This window comes from Ambystoma mexicanum, chromosome 10 (genome assembly GCF_040938575.1).
Source record: "Ambystoma mexicanum isolate Mex_15411 chromosome 10, UKY_AmexF1_1, whole genome shotgun sequence".
Lineage (NCBI taxonomy): Eukaryota > Metazoa > Chordata > Amphibia > Caudata > Ambystomatidae > Ambystoma > Ambystoma mexicanum.
The window spans coordinates 889,908,336-889,924,811 of NC_090932.1; the positions used below are offsets into that span (position 1 = coordinate 889,908,336).

The 16,476-nt window shown below is 45.3% G+C and overlaps 1 protein-coding gene across 1 annotated transcript in view; it reads right to left on the bottom strand.

The window, feature by feature from the left end:
* The window catches only part of LOC138493246 (T-kininogen 2-like), a 175,760-nt gene that overhangs the window by 140,377 nt on the left and 18,907 nt on the right, over positions 1-16,476 (bottom strand). The window contains exon 2 of the mRNA XM_069620380.1: positions 15,195-15,290. Coding sequence (XP_069476481.1) covers positions 15,195-15,290 — 96 coding nt within the window. The remainder of the gene's footprint in view (positions 1-15,194; positions 15,291-16,476) is intronic.

Consider the following 16,476-nt stretch of genomic DNA (forward strand, 5'->3'; position numbering starts at 1 on the left):
GCCCATTCTGAGGGGAAGAGGGTGGCCTGGCCAGGTGCCACAGTCAGAGAGAGGACATGAGAGTTAGAGGGAAAGAGGAGAGGTATTAAGCAAAGCAGGTCATTCTATAAGATTGCCTAGCGAGATCTGATGAGATTGGCGGTTACTTGAGTAGACATAGAGGGAATGACAATGATAGCTGCATATTCATTAATAATCTTTTGCATATTAAGTGTTTTAATGACAACAATGGTAGCAATGTTTCTGTTCTGTATTATTTATTTCTCATAATTAAAAGAATTACGCCACAGATGAGAGTGTAAGAGTATTCATAGAGTGTTCATTATTGAGAATCCTGTCAGAAGTATTTGAGCATGAGTATTATTTGTGGGGCATATGGATCCTCTGACTCTCCCAATACTCGTGATTGGGCAGAGCAGTAATGAGGTGGTAATAGCGTTACAGACACATTTTTACTGCTCCGCCCAACCCCTGATGACGCCATCTGTGTGGATGACTGAGAACAGCTGCCCCTCTGCAGGGGGCTGTTGCCTAATCTCTTTGCTGATGCACAGTGAGTATATGCTTTTTGCTATCTCTATTCCTACCACAGCCCCTACTTGGGTGGGGTCTACAACACTTCCCTCGGGTGAAGGAAAGGCTCTGTGAGATAGAGGTGATAAAAATCACACCAAGATGGCACGCCTGGGTTGGTCCACAACTCAAACAATCCTATACCCTAAAATATTCTCCCTACTTAGCTACTGAGGAGGGGCTAATGGGGTTGCTACCAGCCTGGCAATACAAATAATTGATATAAAGACCTTAAAACACACTCTAGTGAAGAATAGACTGTAGAATAAATATAAAGATTTAAAAACACACTCTAGTCAAGAGCAGGGTGTCTTTTTAAGCAAGTACTCTTAACAGCTATCTAACTAAGAGATATTAGAATGGATAAAGCACATGTTGATGTCCCTATCCCTGTAGATTGCTGCGGAGCAGTAACTGGATGGTTAAATGAAGGGAGCGTTAGAGATGTCAACACAAACTTTACAGTGAAAGTGGCTGTGCCTGGAGGATTGCCAAGGGAAACTCTGTTTACCTGTATAAAGACACCTCACATCATGCAAGGGGGCATGTTTGACACACTATACATTAGAAGGGATTTAGACCATTTAGACCAAATAGAGAATACACCCTATAGGTATCCTGAGTTAGCTTTGCAGCAGGTAGACCAAGTATGCAGATGAGACATACAATTCTGGACATGTGTGTTCAATAAAATATTTGAAAACATCTGGAAATGTCTATTTCAGATGTGGTGTGTGCATTTGTGTGTGCTAGCATGCAGGCGTGTGTGTACAAGCATGTGCATATGTGTGTGCAGGACACGATCATAGTAGGAATATCAATTAGTCCGCAGCTAGTTGCTGACTGTGGACTAGGAACAAATCGTTTATCTTTTGTGTTACCCATGTTCCCTCAACAATTAAAATTATCAGTGCTTGGAAAAAGGATAAACATGTGTATTAAGTACTATATGACCCTAAGTTAGAGGAACGTGTTATGACTGAAAAGTGATGCTACTGTTAGGTGTGCCATTACAAAAAAGCAAGCATTGACAGTGCCAATGGTTTGGCTTTTGTCCACACCTTTTTTTGTTTTTAAGACTCTACCCCTGTATATATGTATGCATACATATGCATGTATGTAATTAAATATGTATGCACAGGATTTATATAGCGCAAACCTGGATGGGAAACAATGATGTACTGTACAAAGGGGATGCAGCCAAAGGATTACAAGTAGGGTAAATGGTTAGCAGAGGAGCAAGGATGCCTTAGTGCAGAGAGGGGTGACGCCAGAGAGGCAGAAATTTGATTGAGTTGAGTGATCAGCAATTGACGAGATGTTCTTTCAAGAGATGGGTCTTCAGGCTCTTCACATGCTGTAGAATGGAGGGGTGCAGTTTTATGTATGTTGGGTAACTTGTTCCAGAGACAGGGTACATAGCAGGGAAAGGGCTTTTCCGCCCTTTAAAATCTTGTAGTTCTCGGCTCCCAGTCCGTGTAGTGCTCGATGAACAATGCACAGTGACTTAAACTCAATTCTACAACTGACCGGGAGCCAGTGCAAAGCACGGCAGCACCGGGGAAATATGAGCAGCATACGGAGATCCTGTAGCGACATGAGCAGACAGATTTTGGAGGCGCTGCAGCCGCTGGATTAAGCCCTTAGGTTGCGCGAGACACAGCGAGTTGCAGTAAACCAGACAGCTAAGCACCATGGCTGCAACAACCGGAGGGTGAAGAGTGGCAGGAAGAAGCGGTAGAATCTTTTTCAGGATCTTAAGATGGAAGTGGCCTATCTTGCACACAGCAGAGACCGGGCGTGCATTGAAAGAGAGGCAGAGAGAATAACACCCAGATTCCTAACCTTTGTCACCAGGACCAGCAGAGAACCCAACGAAGAGGGCCAGAAAGAGGACACCCAGAGTGAAGGATCAGGGGGGGCACCAACCACCAACACCTCTGTCTTGTCACCATTCAGCTTCAACCAGTTCCGGATCATCCACTCACCTACAGAGGCCGGGCACTGGTGAAAGCATGACGACACCTCTGTAGAAGCTAAATCCAGACGAATTAGGAACTGGGTGTCATCGGCATAAGAATAGCACCTGACGCCGAGGGAGAGGATGAGACAGATAAGAGGCCAGATATATATAGTGAAGAGAATGGGTGACAAGGCCGTACCCTGTGTCACACCACAAGTGAGGTTAAAAGAGCGGGACAGAAAAGGATGAAGGGAGAGCACCTGGGTGCGATCAGACAGAAAAGAGGAGAACCACGAGAGTACCTGGCCTGTAACCCCAATCTGGGACAAGTTGGTTAGCAAGATGGGATGATCGACTGTATCAAAGGCCACTGAGAGATCCAACAAAATCAGGGTCCCAACACCACCAGCATCAACCAGCCTGGCCATGTCATCTAGAACTGACACCAATATGCTTTCTGTGCCCCGACCAGGCCTAAAGCCAGATTGGGCAGGATCAAGCAGTGAAGATGACTTTAAAAAAGAAGAGAGAAGAGAGGAGACCAAGGATTTCAGCAGTTTCATGGAAAACAGAGAAGGGAAATAGGGTGGAAATTGGAAAGGAGAGAAGGGATGGCAGTAGCAATGTTAAGTTCAGCCGGGATTGATCCTGTCTGGCAGGAAACATTCACAGATGTAGAAAGTTCCGAAAGGATTTTGCCGGCAATTTATTTCATAACTGCTAGTGGAATCACATCTGAGGGAGAGCCAGATTTAATCCGTTTTATGGCCCCCATAAATGTTTCTTCTGAAAAAAGAGGAAAGGGAGACCATTCTTTAACTATAGTAGAACTACCTGCTGAAGTAGAACAACCATTAGAGGTTGAAGGCAGCAAGCATGTTTGAATGGCAGTCCAAATGGTATTGATCTTGGATATGAAGAATTGAGCAAGAGAATCACAGCATTCATGAGTGGAACAGAGAACAGGAGTAATTTTCTCAGAGGAGGAAAGAGAACGAACCACCAAAAAAAGAGTTTTAGGAAGACTGAGAGCTGATCCCACCGTCCGAGTGAAATACAGTCTTTTTTTAACACAGTTCGGGCAAATAGCCGCATCTTCTCTTAACCAAAAATGTAGGGTGCGCAAGGTGAAGGCTTTATAATATGAAACTATGTTTGGGAAACCAAAGCTGCCGAAGTGTACTGGTTTCGTAAGTACATCCATCCGGATTTTGGATCTTGCCCACTCAACCCATAGAAAGTAAATCCCCTGTCAGAGGTAGACGAAGCATGCTAAAGACGTAAAGTAGTTTTGGATGTAGGGTCATCTTTATTACATTAATCTTTCCCCACAGTGTTAGGTTCAGTCTTTTCCACTTCAAATATAGCAGCGCTATCTCTGCAAGTTTGTCCCGAATATTGGAAGCTAATAAGCAATTAACTTGCCTAGAAATCTGTATTCCCAAAAATTTGAAACCATTCTCAGCCCAACCATCCCGCTCAACTCCAAAAAGTCCTCTGTGACATGAGGCTGAAATTGGGAAGATCAATGTCTTAGATACATTGGTTTTATAGTCCGATACCTGAACAAATATTTTCAGTCAAAATTTATTTTTTGAACGAAGCCTCATGGTCGGAAAGTAAAACCAGAAAGTCGTCCGCATAAAGGAGAACTTTAGAGGTACAGTTACCTATCAAGATACCTTTTATGCCAACGATTTCCATGATAGCGATGGCCAGGGGCTCTATAGAAAGAGCAAATAATAGAGGAAATAAGGGACAACCCTCCCTTGCACCCCAATGGATCCAAAAAAAATCAGATAAACAACTGTTTACCAATACTCTAGTCTCTACATCATTATAGAAGGCGCTAAATAGCTTCAAGAAATAAGGGCCACAATTCACTCTTGTTAATACTCAACAAAGGTATACCCAGCTAACCCTAGCTAATTGCGGCACAAGAGTCCATTGAGTTATGATATGAGATTTTATTTACATTGCGCCCATACACAAGTGTTTCAGGGAACGACGAGGCAAGGGAGGGGTACAATGGAGGACAAAAAACAATGATCTTACTAGGACCAGTGACATTGAGAATGTGCAAATGCAGGGGAGAGGGAAGTGGGAAAGTGCAAGGGGCAGGGGAGGAGTGGGAAGTGCTGAACACGTGATCAACAACAACAGGTAGTGCGGCCACCAAGCGGCAAATGCAAGAATTAGCACAGACAACGGGTGTCTAATAAGTGCGGGTGAGGAGACTGTAGGGTTGGTAGCAGATACAGACCCAAGTGCAAAGGGTAGCCAGGAGGAAGTGAGGGTATGCAGCTGGCTGGGCAGGGATCTGGGCCTGAGTTCAGAGGGTATCCTGGTGCCCACTGCGGAAACAGACAGAGATCAGCAGGAGAGAGGAAGAGAGAAGGCAGAAGCAAAGAGGAAGGTCTTGAGGTGCTTTTGGAATGGAATATGGTTCTCCTCAAGTTTCAGAGAGGCAGGGAGGCTGTTCCAGAGGGAGGCCCCAGCTGAAGAAAGGAATAGATCTACCACCAACTTGTTGCTTGGAGAAGTGACTGACCCCGAGGGAGTTGGAGGTGGAAGAGCGAAGAGCTTGAGTAGGAAGGTATTTCCGAAGGGAGATTTGAAGGTATTGCGGACCCAGGCCCCAGAGGTCTTGTGGACAATGAGGAGGGTCTTGAACTTAATCCTTGCAGCCACTGGGAGCCAATGAAAAGATGTCAGGGCTGAAGAGATACGATCCCTGGGCTTGAGGCCAAGGACAAGTCTTGCAGTCCTGTTCTGGATGAGTTGCAGAGGGCGGAGAGGGGTTGCAGGCAGATTTAGAAAGAGGCTGTTGCAGTAGTCCAGCCAAGAGAGAACCAGAGCTCTAGAGACTGTGAGCTTCTGGGGGAAGAAGAAGAAAGGAATAATACCCCTGAGGAGGTGCAGTTGGTAGTTTGACTTCTTAGAGACGTCAGAGATGTGTGGAGAAAAGGAAAGCATAGAATCGAAGATGACCCCAAGGTTCTTAGCCTCACTGGTGGGAGCAGGAAGAGTGCTAAGGGAGGCCGGCCAGAGAGTGACAGGAAAGGAAGGTGTAGGAGTGCTGATGAGGAGAATCTCTGTCTTATTGGCATTAAGGCAGAGGTCGATGGTGGCACACCACTCCTGGATTGCAGACAGACATAGATGAGAGAGGGAGAGATGTGCCTGAAGGGAGCCTGAAAACAAGTTGAGTGTCATCCGCATATCACGGAAAGATGGAGCAGAGAGCAACAATGCGGTGGGCGAGGGGTGCCAGGTATTGGTTGAAGAGCCAGGGAGAAAGGTTAGACCCCTGCGGAACACCACAAGTGGAGAGTGAGATAGAGGAAAGGAAGGACCCAAGTTGTACCTGGGAGGGTCAGTTGGAGAGGCAAGAGGTCAGCCAAACCAGGGCCTGATCAGTGATACCAATATTATCACAGAGTCAGTTGAGCAGGATGGCATGGTTGACCATATCAAAGGCAGAAGATCGAGTAGGATGAGGACAGAGGGGAGATTAGAATCAAGGTTAGAAGCCAGACTGATGGTCATGGAGACAACCAACAGAATCAGTGTGGAGGTCAAGCTGGGAGATGGCCTGCTTTTCAAGGAGTTTGCCCAAGAAAGGAGTGATAGAGATAGTTAGCCGGGCAGGAAGTGTCGGCTGTGGGTTTCTTGAGAAGATGGTGCACAAGAGAGTGCTTCAGATGGGAGGGGAAGGCTCTGGTGGTGATGGAGTGGTTACAGAAATCAGCCAGGGCAGGAATGAGGGTGTCCATATGGTCCTTGAAGGTTTTGGATGAACAGGGAAGAACCTGTTTTAACGAGACTTTCATAGATTGAACTTGTCTAGTAATCTCGTCAGGGGAGAACAGAGGAAAGGAAGAGAAAGAGGGAAGAGAGGTGGCTGCAGGGGAACAGCAGGTAGCAGAGAGAAACGCTGGAAGAGGAGGAGAGGATAAGAGGTGGACAGGATGTCTTGGGTTTTAGAGATGAAATGAGAAGCCAGGGCCGTGCACAGTGACTGGGAGGGGACAGGAGAAGTAGAGACTGCAGCAGGATTGTCCAGCTCATTGTAGATTTGAAAGAGCTCGGCTGAGTTGTTAGATGCTGGAGAGACACGGGCTTGGATGTGGGCTCTCTTCTTAGTGCGGATAGAGAGCCGGTATTGCCTTTGGAGCAGGCGGCAGTCCAGTTTGTCAGAGGATTAACCAGATGCTTGCCATTTCCTCTCAGCCACCCTGCACTTGCATTTAAGGGTGATGAGGTCAGAGTTATACCAAGAGTTACACTTAGCTTTGGGCTTCATGCAGATACTCATGACAGGGACAAGAACATTGAGAGTGTCAGAGGTAGCAGAGTGGAGCTTGGAAAGGTCAGTGTCAGGACGGGAGTCAGCCAGAGGTGGAGGAGGGGGATAGATAGTGGCTGTGAAAGCCTCAACTGACACACGCTTCATGGGCTGGATGATCGAGAAGGTAGGTGGCAGTGCTCTAGCTAGCTTGGCTTGAGGGGTAGAGAGTGAGAGATGGGAGGGAAGGAGAAAGTGATCGCTCCACGAGAGAGGAGTGGTGAGAGGGTTAGAGAGGAAGAGGTCAGAGGAGATGAGAACATCCAGAGTGTGACCTGCACAGTGAGTCGGGCTAAAGGGAAAATGAGAAAGAGAGAGTGAGAGTTGCAGAGGTCGCAAGAGAGTCCAGAGGATGTTGAGGTCTCCAAGGAAGAGGAGTTTAGTGATAGAGGCCAGGGGGGAGGAGTAGAGGTCAGACCATTCGGAGAGGAAAGAAGTAGTCTGGCCAGGTGGCCGTTTGATAGTAGCAAGGGTCAGATGGTGGCCAGCAGAGAGAGAAAGCCTGCAGACAAGGCATTCAAAGGAGTGGGCCTGCATAGGAATCACAGAGGCAGGAATCCACTCCGGGAAGATCAAGGCTACACCCCCAACAGGACAGTTGGATCTGGGTATGGAGAGGATCTTATAGCCATCCGGTAGATGAGTTTCAAAACTTGTGAAAGAGCTGGCCGTGAACCATGCCTCTGTGAGACCGAGGACAGGACATCAAGGTCAAGTTCTTCCAGGAGGCGGCAGATGTCAGAGGAGTGTTTGACAGCTGAGCGAGACTTTAGAGTGGCAAGAAGGAGAAGGTTGCTAACCTTAAAAGACTTCCGGGGAGGGGTACAAATCAGAGGTACGCCGTGCTGTGGTGTAGAAGGAGTCTGAGGGGGGGGCAGAAATGGAGGAAGGAGAGGACAAGGTAGCAAGGGAGGAGGCAGAGGTGGGAGTAAAGTGAGCGGGAAGCGTCTATCAAAAAGGAGGTTTGCCTGGGGGCATTGGATCAATACGGTGCCATTCAGGTAGACATTAATGATGACCTTAGAGGAGTGGAAGGAGGCCAGGAAGGCCTCCCATCTGATGCCACTATTAATGGGAGAGGAAGAGAAAGAGGAAAGCACAGAGACCATGTGAAGAGTCTATAGGTCTGGCAAAGGACAGACGAAGAGGATGTCAGTGAGGGTCTGTCTGGAGGAAGCGCTGGTGTAGGTGTCAGCAATAGGGAGACCAGGGTTACAGACCAAGATATCCTTTTTAAACTTCTTCCTACCTGACATAGTAAGGAGAGGATAGTCAATGGAGAAACAGTTGGAGAAGATGGGCGAAAAAGAGAGCGCCATAGGTGATGCAGAGAAGGAGGAAGAGGAGGAGAGAGAAGGGGGGCATGTAGAGGGTGAGAGGGGTGCAACGATGGGCAGTGGTGTGGGGGTGGGGGTGAAAGCACTGGAGGTGGAATCGGACAGACAGCAGGACAAGGTAGCACAATACAGTCACTGGGCCAGACCGAAACAAGAAGTTGCAACTAGGTGAACACAGTTACAGCCAAAGGGCAACGCTCAATTTTAAAACTAAGCAAACTAGGTGAACACAGTAACAGCCACAGGGTAATGCTAGATTTTAAAAGTAAGCAAACTAGGTGAACACAGTTTACAGCCACAGGGCTATGATAGATTATAGAATTAAGCAAACTAGTTGAACACAGTTATAGCCAAAGGGCAACGCTAGATTATAAAACTAAGCAAACTAGGTGAACACAGTTACAGCCGCCGGGGACTGCTGTAGGTAGTGAGAGAGGGAGTCCAGGTGAGACGGGTTGAGGGTGGGATAGTCAGAGGGGAAGGAGGCAGTTGTAGATGGAGCGAACTAACCCATGGGGATGTGTGGAGTCATGTTGGTACCAGATCACCAGAGAGAACAATGGAGAAGCGAAGAAGCGCCAGCACCATTACAACAGTAAGGGGTGATGGAAAGTCCCCCCTGAACATCCCAGCAGCGGACAGGGAGCAGACAGGGCCGATGTGGGCCTTTTATATGCTGTGCCAGCTCCCACCTCCGGACAACACTTTTGGCCCAAGTAGAAGTAGGCAGCCAATCAGTGAGGCAATGGAGGCCAAGTTCCGGAGAAGGGTCTGATCCTAATTGCGGGCGGCCATCTTGGAAAGGCCAGGCACCCCAGCAAACAAAGGAGGCAAGACAGGGTGTTTAAAGTTATAAACTTTCAGAATGGACTTGCAGCTCTGAGCCTCTCAGCGAGGGGGGAAAGAACAGTTACCAACAAAAAAGAGCTCTTCATTAGTGCAGGGGACACATGTCAAGGAATGCACAGCAAAAGCTGCAATCAGAATGTCATGGATGTGCATGAAATTTCAGTGCAGCCAGGGTCGAGCGCTGCAGTCTTCAGCCCAAAATGGGTCTGACCTTCTTAAGGTGCAGTGGGAGCACAAGGGAGTGCTCAGAGCAGGCGAGAGACTCTGTTGTCACCAGCCAGATCAGCTTTCCGTGAGGGCCCTTTAAATGTATAGCATCCAGTAGTTCCCTCAAATTATCATAACTATTCCTACCAATAATAAAACCTGTCTGATTTTGGTGGATCAGCTTTGGTAACAAAGGGTTCACTCTTACCGCATACATTTTGGCCAAGATTTTAACATCTGCATTCAATAAAGATATGGGTCTGTAATTACCACAAATTGAGTGATTTTCGCCAGGTTTAGGGATCACTGATATTACTGCAGGTTTCAATGAATCAGCCACTTGTTCAGATTCAATCATCTCTTTAAAAAGTTTGACCAGGAAGGATTCAGGCAAAGAGCTGAATGTTGCATAAAAACTCAATTTGAAACCCAACTGGTCCTGGGCATTTACGGATGTTAATAACACCATGGCATCTACTATTTCCTGTGCCATAATCTCGCTTTCCAGTTTTTCACCATCATTTAACTTAGAGATAGGATTTTGGTCAAGGTGTACTGACACCTCATCATCACATATATGCCCATCTTCACAGTATAATGACGCACACAACTTCTGGAACGCGCCACAAAGTCCTTGTTTTTCCTGAAAATTGGCCCATTACCATTCGATATGGACAACACCTGCTTTCCTCTCTCCCTTCCCTTCAGTCTGTTAGCCAGCAAAGCGCCAGATGTTACCCTGTGTTCCCAGAACGCATGTCTGGTGTAAAATAAGTCTTTCTCTGCTTACTGTGAATTATGCTATCCAATGAGTGCTCAGCACTTAGCATAGTAGACAGGGTAACAGCAGAAGAAGAGTAGTATAGTCATCCACTGAAAGCTTATAATTGGACTCAAGACGTAAACAATCTGCCTCAGCTATCTTTCTTTTTTTTATGAGGCATAACTAATTATCTTACTGCGCAGGTATGCTTTTACTGCATCCCAGATTATAGACAATCTATTAACTGAGTCAGCGTTATCTGTGAGAAAAAGCGAGATTTCAGCACCAATTTGTTGGACAAAATCATCAAATGATAAACGAGCATTGAATCTCCATTGCATGTTGCCCCTTTCACGTCCCAAGGACTGGTCCAACTCCAGATACACACAAGCATGATCAGAGATCACAATATCACCCATATCTGACACATTTACGGCACCATAGAGGTCCCTGCTAACTAAAATGTAATCAATCTGAGATGAGGTGCAATGTGCTATTGAGCAGAAACTATACTGCCCCTTAACAGGCTGTAGATCACGCCCTATATCATGTAAGTCCCAAGACTACATAAGTTGCAGGAGGCCCTTTCTCGCCCTCTCCTCTGCTTAAGAACGTGAAAGTTACCATTTATCCAATACTTTATCCAGAATAGTGTTGAAGTCCCCACCTATTAATATTGCGCCGTCTACCAACGTTCATTAAGACGTTTTCAAGTTTGCGTAAGAAATCAGATTGTACACTATTGTGGGTGTACATGTTTAGAATTATTAGGAGTCTATTCCCCACTATCAGTTCAACAGCCACAAATTTACCCTCAGAAACAATGTCTACTCTTTCCACAGAAAATCACAGACTTTTTCTAAAAAAAATAGCCACCACTCTCGAGTTATTAGCAAAAGCACTGGAATATTCTTTGACAAATACGTTATACTCTATTTTACCCTGTTGTAGATGTGTTTCCTGAACTAGGACAATATCATGTTTCTTTCTATTCAGGAAATTAAGCACTTTCTTTGTTTTTATTGGGTTATTCACCCTCTTCACTTTCCAACTTATGATACGTAAATTGTCAGACATATGGACAAGAAAATAATTCTGTGTTGAAATTGACCAGGACCTCACCTTCTATGAGACATTCGTCCCTAGTATAAGACGGGACTATGCAAAAATGCATGTTCGTAATATATCTGCTAATAACGGTCAAATTCCCTACGAAATAAAAGGAAGCAAGAAATGCACACTGAAAATAAAAATGTAAACATAAAAGAAAACATGCGAATATAGAATTAATAGAAAAAATAATCTAAAACTACTTGAGGCCAGAACATGGCTAAAGAGTAGCAGATAGAGATCCTGCAGTCACCCGGCCCTGTATTTTAACATACTTAGAAGAAGATGCACAATATGGAAAATATACAGAAATTAGGACTAAAAAAAATAAATAATGAAAATACATAATCTTCATTAATAGATAAAAAAGTTGAAACAGGTTAAAGAACTAAAAATGTCATCAACAAATGTAACTTCGCAACAATATTTGTACAAACCAATTAAGCTTTCTCCACCTCTCCCCCCTCCCCTTCTTCATCAGTTAACACATCAAAATCATGAAACGTTTCTGAAGTTTCAGCTTCTAAGTAAAAAATCCTTCAATCAACCCCATGAAGTAAACTCATTGAATCAAGTAGCACACACATTTCATATTATCACAACTTCTCTACAATTGAGTGGGATATAGTTCATCTAATAAGTCAAAGTGATTAATTAGCCCAATTGAACATAAATCTAAACATTCAACCTATAACATGGAGAACCTCCCATTTATGCATGCACCTGCATTAATGTGCGGCGAAAACTAATAATCAAGGAAGGAATTACCTGGTAAACCAGTTTCAGCACAATGCAAGTGAGAGGCTATTTGAAGTCTGCTTTGGGTCATACTCTAAATCAAACTGGATTTAAGTTCATGCCTTACTTTGTGTGTTATGGATAAGGCAATGCACGTTTGATCACTGTCCTCACCTAGTGGGTGAGGCGTTTTGAATATATCATGTCATCCACCCCCATCCCTTATGATGGGATGAATCTCGCAAGTTTAGAAAAGAGATCAGGCTTGGGGTTCATACGGCAGCACAGAAGACATGTGTCCAACATATCTATGAGCCCAATGTGCGACTCTGGTAACACGCCATAGAAATAAGTGTCATGCTGCCCAGTGGGTGAGGGGCTATCACACCCAGCCGACACCTTTCCATATCTTCTATCTGCCCACCATTCTAAATGATCTTCTATTCTTATTCTGCTGGATCTTTCTACTGCTTTCAACAGCGTGGAGCACTCTCTCCTTTTGTCCTCTCTCTCCTCTTTCAACATCACAGGTTCTGTTTATGCTTCTGTTCTTATCTTGCTGTTCGTTCTTTCTCGGTTTCGTGGGATGGTCACATTTCACCTCCTGCACCTCTTCAGCATTGCGCCCCTCAAGGCTCTGTCCTGGGAACGCACCTTTTCTCCCTCTAAACTGCCCGTCTTGATCAAATCCTTAAACCCATTGGTCTCTCTTATCACTTCTATGCTGACGACACTCAGATTTTTCTCTTTCTCATCCTTTCTGAGGCTATTCATAGTAATGTCTCTGCTTGTCTACTGCAGTTCAATCCATGGTTCTTACGCCTTAATTCGTCTAAAACAAAAATGATGCTCTTTCCATGCTCTGCTATGTCTTCCTCTCGTTCTCCTTCCTCGATCTCTTTTCACCCTTCCTCTACCTCTTTCTCTAGCTTGGCTCGCAATTCAGGAGTTATATTTGACTCAGATCTTGCGTTTTTCCTCTCATATTTCTGCCACTGCCTGGTCTTGTCGCGTGCAGCTTTTTCATATACGCAGACTTGTTCTCTTCTATCTTTCTGTGCTACTGAACGTATTCCTTCTCGAATTCTTTCTAGACTTGACTACTGCTCTGCTCTTCTTATTGATCTTCCTGCATATCGTCTTGCTCCTTTACGCTCTCTCTTTAATTCTGCTATCCGTACTCTTTTCCGAGCTCCTCTCGCGGCTCTATTGCAAATGCTTTACACTCTATTTCTTGGTTATCTTTTGAATGCTGTGTATTATTTCATTTCTTGTGTATTGTCTTTAAATCTACGCTTGGCCAAGCGCCTCGCTACCTTTTTTCTTTGGTCTCTTTCCATATACCTGCTTGCACTCTTCACTCGCAATCTCTTTCTCTTCTTGATACGCCTGAACTCCCCTGTAGCCCCTCCCAGTTTTGCTCTTTCTCTTTATTAGCCCCCAAGCTTTGGAACTCGTTGTCCCTCTCTATCCGTTCTTCCTCTTCCTTGTATTCTTTTGTCTCTCTCTGAAAGCCCCCCTCCTCTCATCATCATAAATAGTCTTTGTGAATCATTTTACACTTTTCTTTGTACCGTTATCCATTTGTTCGGCGATTTGCCACAGCACGATATAAATTCAATCAATGAAATGAAATGATGTCAGTCCTTTCTCTCTGGTCTCAGGCCTGCTTTATGGGGTTTCCTGAGAGTGCTAATTCGGAGTTTCAGGGGTGAGCTTGAGGTAAGCACTTGGCATGATGAGGGACAAACAGTGCTTGAGTTGATGGCTGTCATTGAGTCACTGGATCTTTAGCTACAGCTGTGTGTCCCCTGCTTTTTGGTATATCTTGATAATGGTGGGGAGAACCCCCATAGGTTTCATGTAGATGAGTTGGCAGGAAACATCTTTCACTGTTACTTTTGTTTATCTCTGTTGGTCCTGTGTGTCTCATTCCGTTACATGTATGTTTGGTGCCAGTGTTTATGTAGAATTATTTATGCACATGCTAACATAGCTGATGGTGGGTCTGCAGGGCTTATTCCTCCCTATTGGTTCAGGATGCCAGGTGAAAACATGTTTCCGGCATTATGCTGATTAACAGCATAGATAGGTAAGCTGTAGAGCATGAGTGAGAGCCAATTGCCCACTGCATGTATCACACCGTGCAGCTCCACTCATATGTTTGTGAGTGTGTGTGTGGTGTGGGTGTGTGTATGTGTGTTTACACACCTCAGGCTCAGAGCCTGCTGGGTTAGCCCACGTAGGAACTGTAAAAAGGTTACTTCGATTGGGACACGACCGAAAAGGCCACTGTGCCCAGGGCAGACTATATGCTGGGCAAATGTAACCTTCTGCCTGGGCTCACAGGGTTTGGCATTTGGCTGCACCCAGCGGCAGTGACCCTAACTCGACCGCTGCTGGTTACGCCTAGTAGGGTCTGTGGCAGGGGCACGGCCTTCAGACATGCCCAGGCAAAGATAACCCATCTGCAGCCTTGCCCTAGCCAGAGCTAGCCTATTTGAGGTGCCTTAGACGTGTAGCCATGTACTGAGCACTATGGCCATCTCTGCAGTGCCTGTAGCCAGGCCCCGCAGGATCACAGAACCCAGCGACAGTGGCCACTGGGCATGGTCTATGGGCATGGCCGATGCACAGTGACCCTACCAGCATGCTCTGTGAATCCACCTGCAGTGAAAGGTGGCCATGGCCTCAGATGTGCTCTGGGATAGTTAATTCACCTGCATTGCTCTCATAACCTGCAGTGCTTTCTGATCATGAGCAGCTGCCGCAGATCTAACAGCAAGGCCTTTGTCCATTTCCTGCTGCTTAAAAACTCGTAACCCAGAGTGCCAGTGGTCGGTGATTTGTGCCCCCAGAATTCAAAGATCCAAGCACCCAATATCGCCCCACAAACGTGATGCAAGTATGTATATAGCCCCACCCGTTCAGTGCATGCATGTGTATATAGAGATGGGTAAGGTAATGTCATTTAATGCCTTGGGTTTTTAGGAGGAAACGTTGTTTTGAGACGCCAAGTGAGCATCACTGGGTGAGCAGATATGTTTTTCTCCATTCATTTCCTCAATGAATGTTTGGCAGAATAGCCTGAAGGGCAGAAGGCTCATCTCTAAATCTGACCAATTGCTTAGCTGCCCTGTTAGGGTCTGCTTGCTTGCGAGGGAAAAGATGTCCTGAAATGCCTGCAAGGTGGAATGAATTTAGCTATACTAGGAGTAGATAAAAATACATTCTTAGGCCGAGCTTGCATGCACAGTACAACCTGCGTTTCTCCAGCAATGCACACACATGTTTTTCAAGTCATACCTTTCCTTCAAGGAACTGGCAATCCTGCCATACACGGCCATTGTGAGTGGCACAAGAGCTTTCTTTAATCTCAAATGTCACATGGTGATGTTGGCCCTGCAGAGAAAAAGACACAATTAAATGTTGTATGCATCTGTACAGATCAGTGACACTCCTACCCAGTTATTTGTAGTCACATATTTCAGATAAGCCTTACAGCGCATATGTCTATCTGCTTCTGAGATGATTGATAAAATAAGACTGTGTCATATGTTGTGCCACACACACACACACACTACTACACAGACACACACGCACACACACAAAACGCACAAAAACACACACAAGCACCCACAATCTCTCACACCCACACAACCACACAGACGCACATACTCACAGAAATGCACACAAAAACAAACATACACTCACACACTCATTCACACAAACACCCACACACTCGCTCTCGCACACACAACCACTCACAGAACTGCGCACAAAAACACAGATACACACTCATTCACACAAACACCTACACTCTCCCACACAAAAACACACGTTTTCAAGCTTAGTCCACAATAAAATGTTTCTTATGTTATCAAACAAACGTTGTGTGAAAAAGTGTGCAAAAGAATAAGTAGACCACGTATTATCATAGCACTTCGTGTTCAACTCCTTCCACCTCTAAGCGCTGTAAAACTAGTGACCCAGTTTTCATTGGGCTCCGACCGCTTACTGTTGGCTATTATGCACACATATGCAAATAGGAGTAGCATACTCGGGCGGGCCATGTCACCATGGGTCTGGGGCCTGGACAAGTTGACAAAAGACCCAAAAGGTGGACCCTTACTTGGTCCATAATTTGATTCATGGTGAGTTCGGTACCGGGAACCCAGAGTTTCCCTTTCATTTCATCTGAATTCATTATCGTGCCCTCATTGGCTGTCCATCTGGATGCTTCATTATTGCATGTTTGCTTTCCAGCTGTTGGGGCCAACATGCTGAGCTATCCTGCCGAGACCCACTTCTCGCCTCCTTACCCTGTGACTGTGGGCCACCTTGCAACAGTGTACATCCTTATTTATTTATTTGTTTATTGTGCGATACAGATGAAAATAAACTTTCACACAAGCAAACAAATATAAACAACATACATAAACAACTTCATAAAACTTCTTTTAAAAACTCAATTACAGCAATAGTCAAAGAAAGCTCCCTGACATTTAAAATAGGAACCCAAAACCGATCTGAAGTCATATCCTCCACACCACATACAAATCTGATACATTTTCTCATACGGATATCC